General features: G+C 43.0%; 2 protein-coding genes and 1 long non-coding RNA gene across 8 annotated transcripts; 1 reads left to right on the top strand and 2 right to left on the bottom strand.

Moving 5' to 3' along the window:
- Positions 1–514: 514 nt before the first annotated feature.
- Positions 515–2,589, bottom strand: bdh1 (3-hydroxybutyrate dehydrogenase, type 1). The gene is made up of 5 exons (XM_049749202.2): positions 2,344–2,589; positions 1,927–2,037; positions 1,623–1,764; positions 1,400–1,552; positions 515–1,072 (listed from the first exon to the last, which is right to left on the bottom strand). Exons 1-5 carry the CDS (start codon positions 2,554–2,556, stop codon positions 612–614), a joined length of 1,080 nt encoding a protein of 359 aa, XP_049605159.1. The 5' UTR covers positions 2,557–2,589; the 3' UTR covers positions 515–611.
- Positions 2,590–2,637: 48 nt separating this feature from the next.
- On the bottom strand, positions 2,638–10,377 carry LOC125985919 (clusterin-associated protein 1 homolog). 3 transcript variants are annotated; one of them, XM_068648733.1, is made up of 13 exons: positions 10,284–10,354; positions 7,745–7,784; positions 7,571–7,682; positions 7,363–7,447; positions 7,091–7,270; positions 6,908–7,003; positions 6,745–6,828; positions 6,542–6,675; positions 3,799–3,937; positions 3,591–3,657; positions 3,416–3,505; positions 3,206–3,246; positions 2,638–3,078 (listed from the first exon to the last, which is right to left on the bottom strand). In XM_068648733.1, the coding sequence occupies exons 2-13, from the start codon at positions 7,764–7,766 to the stop codon at positions 2,932–2,934; spliced, it is 1,197 nt and encodes a 398-aa protein (XP_068504834.1). In that variant the 5' UTR covers positions 7,767–7,784; positions 10,284–10,354; the 3' UTR covers positions 2,638–2,931. The 3 variants fall into 3 exon arrangements, with proteins under 3 accessions (XP_068504834.1, XP_068504835.1, XP_049605136.1); XM_068648734.1 differs by lacking the exon at positions 10,284–10,354 and adding an exon at positions 8,201–8,726; XM_049749179.1 differs by lacking the exon at positions 7,745–7,784 and having other exon boundaries at positions 10,284–10,377.
- On the top strand, positions 2,646–12,727 carry LOC125985931 (uncharacterized). Of its 4 annotated transcripts, none has more exons than XR_011085677.1 (9): positions 2,646–2,786; positions 2,962–3,085; positions 10,388–10,504; positions 11,497–11,703; positions 11,795–11,870; positions 11,947–12,080; positions 12,152–12,226; positions 12,323–12,400; positions 12,483–12,727. It is a non-coding gene; the product is annotated as an uncharacterized lncRNA (long non-coding RNA). The 4 variants fall into 4 exon arrangements; XR_011085676.1 differs by having other exon boundaries at positions 2,658–2,786; positions 2,959–3,085; XR_007487493.1 differs by lacking the exons at positions 2,646–2,786; positions 2,962–3,085 and adding an exon at positions 9,880–9,898.
- The last annotated feature ends 1,882 nt before the right edge of the window (positions 12,728–14,609 follow it).

Here is a 14,609-nt window from a genome sequence, read left to right on the forward strand (position 1 = left end):
TTAGAGGGCCCATTGAGAAGCTTTTAGCTTAATTTAAGGCCCTGACGTTTTGACAAGACCAACCAACAAGTACGTATGTATTCAAACAGCAGAGCCACATGATATTTGTTCTACTTGTTCATGTCCTAAACAATCAACAGCAGCACCTGAACGCCTCAAAGTTAGCTATGTTGCCATTCAGAGCCCGTGCAGACGAGCACTGAACTAATTTACCAGAATATTTATGCTTGCTGTGTTAGTTTTGGGCTCCTGAATGGAAATATTCTCATGCTAAGAGTTTAGTGTTTGTATTGCACTTGACTGCTACCATTGGACCTGGCCTTGTATCAAAAAAATATTGTAGAAGAGTGAACTCTAGTGGTTGTTTAGTGGTTTACAGCCATCCCTTTAATTTTAATAACTGTACTTTTCTATTGCTTTGTCGCTAGCCACAATTTTAAAACGTACCATTGTGATAACATAGCTTTTTTTTCTTCTGTGCTACATCTGGGGCTCCCACAAACACAATATAAAGTGCAATAATTTACTATTTAATAAGGATTGAAATTTAAGGCTTGATCAGTGAAAGGCTTCAAGTGCTGAGGAATAGCAAAAAGCTGGCACGTCGCCAGTTAGAAGTACAGCAAGTCGGAAAGCACGGAGGGCAGGTGCGTCATCAGCTGCAATCGGATCCACCAGTACGGCTCCATGGCGTTGTACCTGGCGTACGGATGCTTGGAAATAACGGCGTCCACCATGGCGTCCAGCACGGGACCCACGTCCTTTTGTCCGCCGTTGCACTGTGAGCGCATCAGCGCCATGATCTGATCAAAACGGGCTTTCCCGTAGTCGTCCTTGACGTCCGGTGAGGCCTCGGCCCACTGTTTGTTGGCCGCGCTGGCCAGGACGTCGCGGCTCAGGATCTCTGCGGTGAAATACCCCGGCTCCACGACAGACACCTTGATGCCCCAGGACTTCATCTCATAGCGGAGGCAGTCGGAGAATGCTTCCATGCCGTACTTGGACACGCTGACGGGCGACTGAGCGATATTACCCATCCGGCCGTACAGCCCGGACATGTTTACCACGCGACCTGAAAGTGAAATATGGGACTAGTCTGGAACGAGATGTCTACAATGTAGTAAAATTGGAGTTACAGGAAATATTTAAATAAAAATCACAACGAGGCCACAGAATGGCAGCATTATTCCAAATATAATAGTTAAGCCTTATGGCCCAAAGCTGAGCTGTCTTAAGAGAATTACTCCTGCCAAGAATATTGCCTGTGACTTCACAAGTGAATCACATGTGGCGTCTTAACGGCAGCGAACCGCAAGGAATGTCTTCCAAACCGGAAATTGTCACAACCTTGTCATTTGCGGTGACTGTGCGCTAATTCAGACAGATTAGTTGCCCCCACCTTTGGCTCGGCGAATAAGCGGCAAAAGCGCTTTGGTGACCCGAATGGTTCCCCACAGGTTGATCTCGGAAACTTCTTTGTAGACTTCCGTGGAGGTGAACTCCACTCCTCCGAACGTGGACACGCTGGCGTTGTTGACCAGCGCCCATAAACCTGGATGGCCAACCCGGACATGAAATGTTACAAGACAAGCGAAGATGTCCGTCGACTCTGATTGTTCTACCTCTCTCTGAGTCCTCCAGGTTGTCTCGGACGAAGTGGGCGGCTCTGTTCACCTGCTCGTTGCAGCTCACGTCCAGCTGGACCACCTTCATGCGCTCTGAGTGGAAGTCCTCCAGGATCTTGGCACCCTCTCCACCTTTATCCTGCAAATAAACTATCCTCCATTTTGTACGCAGGCGCTATAGAATCGAATTCTGTTAACGTATGCAAATTTTATCCGATTAATCATTTTATAGCGACAGCCCTAGTTACTGTGATTCTAAAAATCCCCCCCACCCCCCTTATACAGTTGAGTGCACACTCACCTTAAGTGAGCATCCCGCAAAGACGGTGAAACCAAGTTTGTGCAGATGCTGGGCGAGAGCCAGTCCAAAATTGCTGTCACAACTTGTGAGGAACACCGCTTTGCCTGTTGCCTGCACAAGATAAAACACCAATGTAATGAGGGGGTGTTCTGTTCCTTGAGGCACAGGTTCTCAAACTGCGTCCCCCTGAACCCACTGCAATAAAATATTTTCAAAACTCACGTAGTAAAATGGCTTATTTTTCTCTCGTTAAACTCTTGACTTCAATACCATGGTAAAACTTTATCGTAGAAAAATATCTGAGAGGATTTTTTTTCTCCCCTGAAAACAGTTCATTTTAATTCGTTAGAACCCGTGTCCCAAGGCTCCGTATATGTAAAGTGTTCCCCGTGATGCGTTCACGGAACCACTTGTTACCTCCACCAGTCCTCTGGGAATCCGAGGTGTCGCAACGTACAGGACGAAAAGCAAATAGGAGACCACCACGCACTCGCTCACGCTCGCCTCCGGCACTCCCAGCAGCCCCGTGACGGCGTTCAGCAGGACGGGCAGGCCGAAGCCCAGTGACACGGTCACGAACGCGGAGAAAAAGACGAGAAGACAGACTCGGAGCGCAGGAAGCGGCGCCATCTTAGCCGAATGATCCTTTACATTCCGGGACACGCCTCCCTCACAATGACATTTGATTAAAAAAAAATGTGACGATTTCGATATGGAGTAACAATTTTATTCACTTTGTTTGGTGGTTGTCATGTGTCAATACATCAATTAACATAAATTCGCGAGGATTTGAGAAAATAGAAAAACCGAAACCGGAAGTGCAGGGGAGAACATTCTCTTTGGCGTGAGCGTCATTTTCGGTATGAGTACAGTGCAAATTCTATTACGCTATTTTCTTATGTTATATTAAAACGTATAAAACGTGGACCCAACTAAATTTAAAACATTTTTCCATCAAATAATGTTTTGAGTTGTTTTAAGCGTACCCACAATTAGATTCTGTATTCAAAAGTCATCATCACTCTTATCCAGCAGATGGCGTTTGGTGCCTCCCCTGGAAATGCAAGATGTCCTCGCTTCTGGACTCCCCAAAAAGCCATCCAATCCCAGGCCCTCATCTTCTTCGTCTTCATCTTTCTCGCTCTCCTCTGACTGAAAGGTATAATTCCACACATCGTGTCAAACTCAATGTGTCAAACTCAATATGTCAAAATGAAGCAAATGTTAGAGCAAGTTGCAGTACATGGGGAGGGCATTTTTAATGTTTTAATAGTTTTACCTCATCACTGTCATCACCTAGCATGGTCCCAAGGGCTGTTCCTAAATCAAACAAACCATAAATATACCCAATCTATGTTGACGCAGTGATAATCTGTGTGATGGGTTATGCATTTTGAGGATCTTTGTTTTTAGCAAACTGAAAATCTATTTTTAGCTTGCTTTGGAAATTAATCACTGGCATCGGGAGCATATTTTTTTTCTTCTTTACCTGCCACAATTTCATTTAGAGGAAGTCTTGGATTAGAAGTTTGACACTCATCAGTGTCTCCGTCTAGGCCTTTGTCCTCAAGAGTGTCCTCTTCATTAATTGTAATAAATAGAAATTGGATAATACGAGTTAGTACCTCAAGGTCAATCTGAGTTTTATTAGTTGTTTGCCTCACTTGAACTCATTGAATCCCCATAATTCTCCTTCAGTTGTTGCATCATCCTGTTTCGATTATTTTCTTCCTGCGGGTATACGAAGAAACACGCTAGAACACATTCACATTTTCCAAGTAGAGCCTTCTCATTTGACAAGCCGTTTTTCTTTCTTTCAGCATTTAATACTGCCATCATTTGTGAAACAGAATCCTGTCTAGATTCACGTACCTCAAACATCTTCTCTTGTCTGATCTGTTTTTCCTGCTGCCCCTCAAGGTAATAAAAGTTTGCAAAGTTTTCCACTTGCAACTTGTACTGCTCCTCCAACTTCTCCTCGATTTTCTCGTATTCATCCATGAATAATGGCCTGAGAGGTCCAAAGCAACATAGCCATCATTTCTCCTCTTGCCAAGTCATTAACGGGAATGAAGTCATTACCGTAATTGCCGGACTATAAGCCGCGGCTTTTTTCAAAAATTTTGGACCCTGCGGCTTATAGTCAGGTGCGGCTTATATAAGATTTTTTTCGTGATTTTTGTGATGACTTGATCAGTTTTACTCTTAACACTATTATATACAGTAAAAGCTAGAAAACAAACTGACAAATAACTCGTTTTCAAATTAGACGAGTAAAAACTGGTCAAATATTTTAAAAAAAAAGCTATTATTAAAAGTGAAGACAATTTGCAATTCTAGTAATGAACAACGAATTGGCCATGAGAGAACGCATTTCACTTGTGTTCTGAGCTGCACAGCATCCGGACAAAAGCTCCCACCAATGGTGATTTTTAAGCGAATGACTATGCCAAAAGAAAACCTCCCGAAAGGCATCGTCGTGAAAGTAAACACGAAAGGGTGGATGATGGAAAGCCTAATGAAGGAATGGCTGGCGGAGTGCTACGTCAAGCGACCAGGAGGATTTTTTCACAGAAAAAAAACACTGCTCGTTTTGGACAGCATGAGGGCCCATATCACAGATTCTGTGAAAGCTGCCATCAAGAGAACAAACTCAATTCCAGCTGTGATTCCTGGGGGAACAACAAAGTATTTGCAGCCACTCGATATCAGTGTGAATCGTGCATTTAAAGTGGCACTCCGAGTTGAGTGGGAGGCGTGGATGACCAGCGGCGAGAAATCATTCACCAAAACTGGCCGCATGCGAAGAGCAACTTTTGCTCAAGTCTGCCAGTGGATCCTGACTGCGTGGGGCAGTGTGAAAAAATCCACGATCACCAACGGCTTTCGAAAGGCTGGACTGCTGCGTGAGGAAGAGAACGGTGCGAGCACATCTTCGCCTCGAGACGAAAGTGACAGTGACAGCGACAACGAAAAAGAGAGAGACGGTGTAAAAGTGTCTGACGAAGTCATCCTGAGTCTGTTCAAGTCTGACACTGAAGAAGACAACTTCAGTGGTTTTAGTGCACAGGAGGAAGATGAAGATAGCGATCAATGACTTTTCTGGTAGGCTGGTTATTTTTTTTAACCAGCGGTGTTACTGCCGTTGTACTGCTGTGTTATTGCCGTGTTGTTGCCGTGTTACAGGCACTTTTTGGAAAAAGACATTTATTTGCAGTAAGCGATCGATTACTTTTCTGGTAGGCTGGTTATTTTTTTAACCAGATGTGTTACTGCAGTTTTACTGTCGTTGTACTGCCTTGTTGCTGCTGTTACTGCCGTGCACTTTTTGGAAAAAATGCATATAATTACAGTAATTAAAAATTACTGTAAAAAAAAATTCTGTGTATCATCTTTCTGTGTAAATATCTCATGTTACAACGTGGACACCTGCTTTTATACACGTCACTGGGGAGAAAAGTGGTGCGTTGATCGCATGTCCATCCGCCAGGCGAATAGTGCAGTATAATTCACTCAAATAAGAGACAGAACGAGATCAAGACGAACATTACTGAAAAGAAGCCTTTATACACAAACCGTCATTATGGGGGACAAAAGAAATGCATATGATGCCGCTTTTAAGCCAAAGGCAGTCGATGTTGATGTCATTGTGTTGTGTCTACTCTGGAGCGTATTTATGGATTTTTACGGCCTCCAAGGAGCGCTCGAGCAGGAAGCAAGAGCGAGACAGACGAAGAAGAGATAATGCGCCGAAGAAGACGTGCTCGCTTGTGTTTTGATCTTCTCGCGCATCACGCACACACTCACACTCACAAAGAAGATACATAATGAGATGAACACGGACATTACTGAAAGGAAGCTTTTATACACAAACCGTCATTATGGGGGACAAAAGAAATGCATGATGCCGCTTTTAAGTTATACGTTATATCGCTAGTTTAATGTAATTTAGCGCTTCGTGCATGAATAAGATAAGCATGAAGAACTCGAAGCAATGCATAAAAGCGACGACGAAAGAGAGACTGAGAAAGTGAGGCGAAGGATATCAAACGCTATTCCAATCGGACACTAACAAGGAAGACTTTGATGGTTTCAGTGCACAGGAGGAAGATGAAGACGGCTCTTTTTTACTTTTACTGGTACGTTTTTTTTTAACCAGCCCTGTTAGTGCTGTGCTACCGTTTTGCTGCTGCGTTACCGCCGCGTCTCTGACTTTGCTGTGTTACGTCCGTGTTGCTGCGGTATTACTGCCGCGTCACAGGCAGTGTTTGGAAAGAAATGTTAAGGTATGTTATTAAAGCTTTAAAAAAACTTTCTGTGTCCAGTCTTTCTTTGCTAATAACTCGCGTGCACACTTCCGCGTTGCTGCGGTACTACTGCTGCGTCACAGGCAATGTTTAGAAAGACATGTTCAAGTATGTTATTAAAACGTTGAAAAGGCTTTCTATGTACTGTCTTTCTTTGTAAAAAACTCGTGTGCATGTGCGGCTTATAGACCGGTGCGGCTTATGTAAGAAAAAAACCGAAATGTCCGTGAATATTAGCTGGTGCGGCTTATAATCCGGTGCGGCTTATAGTCCGGCAATTACGGTAATCGTTCATCGTCATAACTCACCGGACACTTTGTAGTGTCTGGAGTCTCCTCTGATTCATCTCCAACTGCCAGTGTTTCTTTTCTTTCTTGGCATCCAGACTGGTGACGTCAGAAACCACATTCTTCATCATCACTTTGGTCTTCTCCACATTTTCCTTCATAAACGATAAAGATTTTAGCAAGGATAGTTGATGACGTGAAAACCCAACGCCCTGGATACACACCAAGACCTCCTTGATGGCGTGTCTCAAGGCCGTTTCTATCTCGCTGATCTCCAGAGGTCTTGCAATGGCAGCCGTTCTCAATTTCTAAAAAAAAAAAATTCCCCCGAGAACTCTATCAATTCCTGAACCCGTCCGTCCGTGTCAGCAAATATTTTTCTCTCACCCTCAAGTCCACCTCCTTTCCTAATAAATCATAGAGAGACGCTCCTTTGGACGTGGCCTCCGACGCCAGCTGCCGAGCTGCTTTCAGATCTGAAATCTAGGGGGAAATACAGAAATAATAAATTTGACGAACTATGCTGCAAAGATTCAATGCTGTTATCTGAAGCTTCAATAAAGTTCTCACTCGAGTGCCCAGTTCAAACTTGAATTTGGTGTTTTCCTCCTCCACTCTGTCTTCCTGGGCCATCTGCTTGGTCTTCATGGCATTGTACAATACCGAAGTGATCTTCAACATCTCCTTGACTGCGTAACCATCAGCCTGGTAAAGGCGCTTGGTGTTCATTTTGATGTGAGCTTTCGTTGCCTGTCATATGAAGAGATGATTTTCGTTGATGACCAAAACAAAAACACAAAACCCCCGACATTTTCTGGTTCTTTTAGAATTCAAGGAGTTACCATGAATTGAGCCACAGTCTTGATGAGCGATATCCGGTCTGATTCAGTATTCATGTCGGTCGCAATTTCCATTTGGGGTTTATAACTACATTTGAGAGGTTAAAGGAAATACCGTCGTTTCATGAGTTAAAATACATCTTGGTTAAAATAAGACGAATCCCGTAATTTGCACTGTATACTTTTTTTCTCCTGTTGTTTGTAAACATACCATTTAGTAAGCCATATTAGGATTTCCGCAACGAGTGTAAAGTTGGGCGTTCGGAAGTTTTCCACAGATATCAAGCGAGGGAAGCCCAAAGCTCGCATCATCTCCGTAAAATCTATTTAAAAAAAAAAAATGGTTTTCATTAACATCATCAGTGTGGTGTATATGAGTACTTACTTTGCAAGTCCCTGAAAGACATCTTGTCAATGGGCACGTACTGTCAAAAATAAAAACAAAATTTAGGAAATGCAAACGTCCATCCGTTTGTTTTTTAAAACAGATGTGCACACTAAATGACCAGTTTTGAAAACAATAAAGACATGTTGTGCTTCGGATTTGTGATCTTTATTGTTGTTATTGTTGGCCTTGCAAACGTGTCTTGCACGGCGACACAGCGAGCTCCAAAGCCTTTGTTTACGTCCTCGTTGCCGCAAGCCGGCGGGTATATTCCGCTCCGTCACACCCGCATTGGAAAGCGTTTCCCCAGGCAACAAAAATCAACAACGACTTTCAAATAAAATAAGCACCACTGAGGAGATTTGAATTTTTAAACGTTTTCATTCATTTAAATTAATACTTTCGGATGAAGTCACGCGTCCTGGTCAAGTAAAACGTCAAAATGCCTATGCCTACCAGGCTTCCAGAAGTGCTGTAAACATTTGATTTAGTTCGACAGTACTTGTGAAAAGGCTTAAACGGCTTTTCTTTTTTAATAAAAAGGCAAAATGGAAAATGTTCAGGTCAATTAGGGCAGTGTTTCCCAACCACTGCCGCGGCACACCGGTGTGCCATGAGAGATGTTCAGTTGTGCCGTGGGATTGTCCAATATTAATTACGCAGCGCATTGTAAACAGGATCGCCAAACCACTGGTCAGTTTGCGCAAGGCCTGGTCAGCCACTTGCTAATCATGCATGCATGGAGAATCAGAGAATCTTGAGAGTTCATGTTGTGTCGGTCTGATGGTATTGCATTGGCACATATTCAATTTATGTGTGTTGCCGTGTGTTTTTGCTAACAGTGACAGACACTATGACGGTTGTGGTACGGTTGTGGTGCGTTTGTGGTCCGATGGAAATCAGAGCATGCAGTTCAACCAGAGAACCTGGATTGTTAATTTTTCACCAACATAAAATACACAGTCAAGCTGCTGTCAGAACAGCAGAGCGTCTTTAAAAGTGACATTGTTCTTATTGTCGTAATATTTATACCTCTAGTCTACCAGCTCAGTGGCCTAGTAGTAGAGTGTCCGCCCTGAGACTGCAAGGTTGTGGGTTCAAACCACAGCCGGGTCATACCAAAGACTATAAAAATGGGACCCATTGCCTCCCTGCTTGGCACTCATCATTAAGGGTTGGAATTGGGGGGTTAGATCACCAAATGATTCCCGAGCGTGGCACCGCTGCTGCTCACTGCTCCCCTCTCCCCCAGGGGATGGATCAAAATCACATGGGGATAGGTTAAATGCAGAGGACAAATTTCACCACACCCAAATGTGTGTGTGACGATGATCATTGGGACTTTAAAACAGTAAGCAAAGTCATGTTGATTCTTTTGGATTTTAATCACAATCATTTTCAATAGTTTATTCCTTACACTGTCTAAAACTTTTTAAAAAACTCATTTTTATTTAAAAAAAGAAATACAATCAAAATAATATTTAGTATTTATTTTTATTCAATTATTCGACTCTTCATACATATATAGGAATAGGACTTTACGTCTTTCGTTGTAATATAACTGAATTTAATATAGAACCTGGTGTAAATTGGTGGTGTGCCTCGTGATTTTTTCCAGTGCCTTGAATGAAAAAAGGTTGAGAAACACTGAATTAGGGTGACCAGACGTCCTATTTTTCCCGGCCATGTGCAGTAAGGCTTTGTAGGAAAAAAATGACCACGTATAGTAAGGGTTTTTTGGGGGGGGGGGGGGGGGTAAAAATAATGACCATATATCTAGTAAGGCTTTTTTGGTCAAAAAAAAAAAAAAAAAAAAAAGACCATGTAAATAAGTTTTTTGTTGTTTGTTTAAATAAAAATAACCATGTATAGTAAGGCTTCATTTAGTAAAAAAATGACCAGGCGTAGTAATTTTTTTGGGGGTTAATATAAAAAATATATATATTATTATTTTTTTAAATTAAAAAGGCTCGCATTTCTTCGGTAAAATGGTTTATAACTTTACCCGGTGTTCGGGAGACTATGGTGCGAACCCCACACGAAGCAGTCTTTGAGTTAAGGTTGACATAGTGTAAGACTCGAACACGGCTCTCCCGAACATACACTTGTTTACGCATTACACTTTCGAGAATTCTGCAATGGTGCGGTAGAATGGTAATTTTATCTATTTCGTGAGAAATATACAATAGAAAATTGCGAAATTTTCAACGCCAATATGACTGAATGGTTTATGACTTGTGTTGGTGTTCCGCAAGCCCAGATTCAAGACCCGCTCTATGCAACGCTTTCAAATTAAATAGAGCGACATGTAAGATTCGAACTCGCCTTTCATGAACTCAATGTGTAAGCGTTACCCAATCGGCATTCGAGACCTTACTCTTCTTTGTCAACCGTTTGTAATTGAAGGTTACGCTGAATCTTTCATAAAGCTCGCTTCATGATTTGTGATAATACAAACAAATCTTTACTCGTAGCGAATTAAACGATAGTCGAGGGGCTAACACCATGACCTCCGAAGATAGCAGAGTTAGTTCGATACCTGAACCGTGAAAGGACTCCACTTTAAAGTTTCCGTCTCGCTTTACGTTGAGCACCTGTTTTAATTTTTTCTTTCTTTTTTCTAATGACGTCATCACAAAAAAGTATAAAAGACGTCACAACGCGACGATCGTTCTTTCACTCACCTCTGACAACGCCACGTTGCTCTTGTCCACCTGCTGCGCCGCACTCCATTCCACAACAGCGTTTAAAACTGACAAGGTGGGTGTTCAATATTTGTTAACGTTTTAAAACTAACTCTCTTTCAGCGTCAAGTTGCACTTTGGGTGTGCTTCCATCTTGCAAGCATGCAAGCTAAAATGTTTGCACTAGCGTTGGCAGTTAACGTCTTCAACGACCTGAAATTGAACCAAAACGCATTTATTTGGCGTGCGTTTTGGTGCAACGAAATAATTGAAGCATTTACCAGTGGGTAAGTACATGTTTTTGAAAACGGTGACTCACGTACCGTGTGGAAATTATTTGCACAAACATTTAGCACCGTCTGAACTCTGAACGACAGCGCCGTTTGGTCGAAGGTAAGCAGACAAAGCGTTTGCATAAATCCTCGAGAGATTTACTAAAGTATTTCGATGCATCCGTGTTAATTTTCTATTTTTTGTCTGCAGGTGCGAATCTTCAAAACGAGCCCGACATGGCTCGTTTTAAAGTGATTGACAAGTCAACTCTTTCAATCGACTGCTTCTAATTGTCTCATATCTGTCCACAGGCCTGCATCTGGAACAGAGGGACCAGATTGACTGCAAAATGGCAAAAATATTTTTATTAGCAAGGCATCTTATCAAATTAACTAACTCGAGCGTTTGTCGTTGTCTGCAGGGTCCAAAATGGCCGACTTGCTGTCCTTGCATGGCTTCATGAGACACTTGCAGGTCTACTCTTGCTGAACACGTTGCCAAGCCCAATTTGCTCGTTAGGCTGAAAATTTAAAATCAGAATGGTTGTAACGTTATCGTGTCTTTCTGACCAGCAAGCTGTGGTTGGAGAGAAGTCTGGTGATGCCCTGCATTCCTCACTAGTGAAACACGCACACGTCCAAATATTTTGACACATATATTTCAGCATGTTCTTCCTTTTGTCCACCAGGTGGTGCCAAAGGTCCTAGTTTCTGCAGCATGGCTCTACTGGTGAAAATCTACGTTTTGAACCTGTTGCAAAGACAAATCCAAGTTCTTGACCATTTTTCATTCTAGGTGGTGCTGGTGCAGGCCATCAGGAAACGTGACATCAACTTCCTGTCCAACGTGCTAACAGGTGACAACTTACTACAAACTTGGCATTGTTTAAAAGCACTTACCTGCTTTTTATATGCCTCTCCCTGCAGAGCAGTTTCCAGTAAGGATGCAGTTGGAAAATCTTCCACCTGCTGGCCAAAGGCAACACTCCAAAACCATGTAGAGGTTCCTCAAGGCTGCTTCCATTTTCACAGTTGACACAAATAAAATTTACTAAACGGTAGCTTGATCAGTCCCTTGTTTGTGTTGTGTGCAGGTGTCCACCCTGGAGAGTCTTTACAACATTTCAAGACCACTGCCTGTGCACCAGCGACTGGCTGCTTCAGTGGGAGGTTCCTGTCTACAGTTAAAAATAAGAACAGTAAATTTAAATGGAGTCGTTGTGTCAATGATCCTTTTTCTTTACAGGCAGAGGTGGAAAATCCTGGTCCAGAAAGTGAAAAGCCTGCCACTTTGTCTTCAGCCACAGGTGCTTCTACTGTGAGCTTTTTGGCAGGAGTACTTGTCATTTGGGTCTGTGCTGCCTGAAGAGCCCTCTGCTGGTAAGAGAAGGAAAGTAAATTACATTTTAGCAAGCATGTTTCAAAATTTGAATTAGGTTTTTTTTGTCCAGTGTGGAGCATCATCGAGTACCTGCTCGTAGCGGAAGCTGAAGACCAGAGCAAAGCTGCGTACCAGCAACACTTAGGTTTTATTGTTGCTGCCTCAGCTCTAAGGCAACCTGAGAAGTGAGGCACACTTGATGACTTAAGTCCAATATTTTTTTTCCCCTATTTTCTGACAGGCAGCAAGGAACAAGATCAGCTTCCTTGTCATGCAGCCCGGAATACTGAGTGCCATGAACAACTCCGCTTGCGCACAGGTAAATTTCATGCCAAAACTTTTTCTGCACAAAACGTCAACTTGACTTTTGACTTACCTATCTCTTTTTGTCTTGGGTCCAGGCACGGAGTAACACTTGTCCCACTGGCCGACCACTTCGTGACTCGTCCCACTGGTCGACCACTTAGCCACTCGTCCCACTTGCCACTTGACAACGATCAGACTGCCATCCAACTTGTTGCTGGAATACTGCTTGATGATTGGCTGAGGGCTCTAAAACTGGGTGGATCAATGACAATAAAATGCTGTGATTGATTAAAAGTGATTTATATGCAAATAAAGTGCTCTGTGATTGGTTAGATTTTAAGTGGGCGTGGTTCCCTAATATGAAGCGATCTGATTGGTCAGATGTGAATGATTGGCTGTTGGGGAAAGGTGGGCGTGGTTATGCAAATATAAAGCGCGCTGTGATTGGTCAGGCTGAATTTGGCAGTTAGGAGGCAGGCAAAGTGGCACTTAAGTTTTGGAAGGTTGTTTACAGCTTTGAGTTGAGTGTTTCCTTCAGCCACTGAACAGACTCTAGTCTTTGACTGTTCCCCTCCATCTCACATGACTCAAAGTGACTGCAATTGTACAATTGCATCACTTTGACTCATGTGGAGATAGAGAGAAGTAGTCAAAAACTTGTGTCTGTTGCAGTGACGCTCACCTAAAGGCTTGTGTCTGTAGTAGTGGACACTCAGGTTTTGGAAGTGACTGATGGGCAACTCTCACCTCAAGACTTCAAACAGTACTTTGCCAATGCAGTGACCACCAAGCATGAAAGACTTCAAATGAGTTGAGGACAAATTTGCTCATAAATCACAAAGACTCGCATTCCTGTTGAACAATTTATTGCAGTGTTTCCCAACCTTTTTTCAATCACGGCACACCTTTTCATTGGAAAAAATCTCGCGGCACACCAACAAAAATCTGTTAAGCTCCTATATTAAAATCTGTTATATTTTATATATATAAGCTCAGCGCCGCCTGTACTTCCTGCGGAAGCTCAGGCGTGCATGTGCTCCTCAGGCAGTCCTGTCTACATTCTACTGTGGCACCATTGAGAGCATCCTCACCAGTTGGGGTAACTGCACTGAACAGAACTTGAAGGCCCTGCAGCGCATAGTGAATACGGCTGGTAAGATTATTGGTGCTTCGCTCCCCTCCCTGAAGGACATTTACACCTCCCATCTCGCCCGCAAGGCAACCTCGATTGCCAGAGATGTGAGTCACCCGGCTCACTCTTTGTTTGACCTTCTGCCCTCTGGGAAGAGGTACAGGAGCCTGAAAGCTCGGTGCACCCTCACAAGTGCATGTACGTACTCAGTAGTACGGAAACGGCGCACTCGCGCTTTATTTGTATCGGTGCCGAATTTAGAGCGTGGGCTGTGACGACAGCATTCTTGTAATTTGTGCGCCGAGCTTTCGGATAGTTTTACGCTAAAGCCACCCACAAACCTTCCCCTGGAATCCTTCCATTAAAATGAGTTGACCAAGGAAAAGCAAGGTGGACACTGAGTGCCGAGTGTTTAAAAAGAGTGGCCAATTTGGCTTGACGTATGCGACGTGACGTTTAGCCACATGAACATCAACATCAACCCGTCACAGATCTAGGTAAACGGACCAACACATCGGATCTCTCCTAAGAATTGCCACAACAAATTTTACTCCAGACTATGACACACTAGCAAAAAAAGGGAGACCAACAACACTGTTCCCACTGAAAATGAAGGGGAGGCTTTCAAGTTTGTTGTAAAAAAATGCATTTTGAATATGATCTGTACAAATAGCAGGGATTGAAACTAGCGACCATTCTCATTTTCAAACAATGCAGGATGCTCAAGGACATTGATGCACCACCTGTTTGTGACTAATCTTAACCTGTAAAGTTCTTAAGGCTTACTTTAAGGAAGTGTTTCCCGTTTCCTCACCTCTGTTACCAGGTGTTTGTGAGTTAAAACTCTGCTCTGATTTTCAGATACCCCTCACCGTGTTGCGGTTTTGATTACTTTATTTGGATGTATGCTTTCACCGATTCTTCAAGATGATATATTTGGTCAGAATGTTTGCCGTTTGATGTGATCTCATAAAATAAACATCTTTCATTAATCTGACTTGCAGGCACTGAAGTGATGGAGACTGTTATTCATAATAACAGTGTCGTATTTTATGAGAATTGCTGATAGCAGTTTTTTAGGGATGTTTTT

The sequence above is a fragment of the Syngnathus scovelli genome, chromosome 18, assembly GCF_024217435.2.
Source record: "Syngnathus scovelli strain Florida chromosome 18, RoL_Ssco_1.2, whole genome shotgun sequence".
Classification (NCBI taxonomy): domain Eukaryota; kingdom Metazoa; phylum Chordata; class Actinopteri; order Syngnathiformes; family Syngnathidae; genus Syngnathus; species Syngnathus scovelli.

What these genes read in the sequence shown, in the direction of transcription:
- bdh1 (XM_049749202.2), bottom strand. Translation starts at nt 2,556, where the DNA reads ATGGCGCCGCTTCCTGCGCTCCGAGTCTGTCTTCTCGTCTTTTTCTCC. An exon ending in CCTGGAGGACTCAGAGAGAG is followed by an intron (nt 1,553 to 1,622) that starts GTAGAACAATCA and finishes TTGGCCATCCAG; the next exon opens with GTTTATGGGCGCTGGTCAAC. An exon ending in GCTTATTCGCCGAGCCAAAG is followed by an intron (nt 1,073 to 1,399) that starts GTGGGGGCAACT and finishes TTTCACTTTCAG; the next exon opens with GTCGCGTGGTAAACATGTCC.
- LOC125985919 (XM_049749179.1), bottom strand. Translation starts at nt 10,377, where the DNA reads ATGACGTCATTAGAAAAAAGAAAGAAAAAATTAAAACAGGTGCTCAAC. An exon ending in AGTTTGAACTGGGCACTCGA is followed by an intron (nt 7,004 to 7,090) that starts GTGAGAACTTTA and finishes ATTTCCCCCTAG; the next exon opens with ATTTCAGATCTGAAAGCAGC. An exon ending in ACGCCATCAAGGAGGTCTTG is followed by an intron (nt 6,676 to 6,744) that starts GTGTGTATCCAG and finishes TCGTTTATGAAG; the next exon opens with GAAAATGTGGAGAAGACCAA.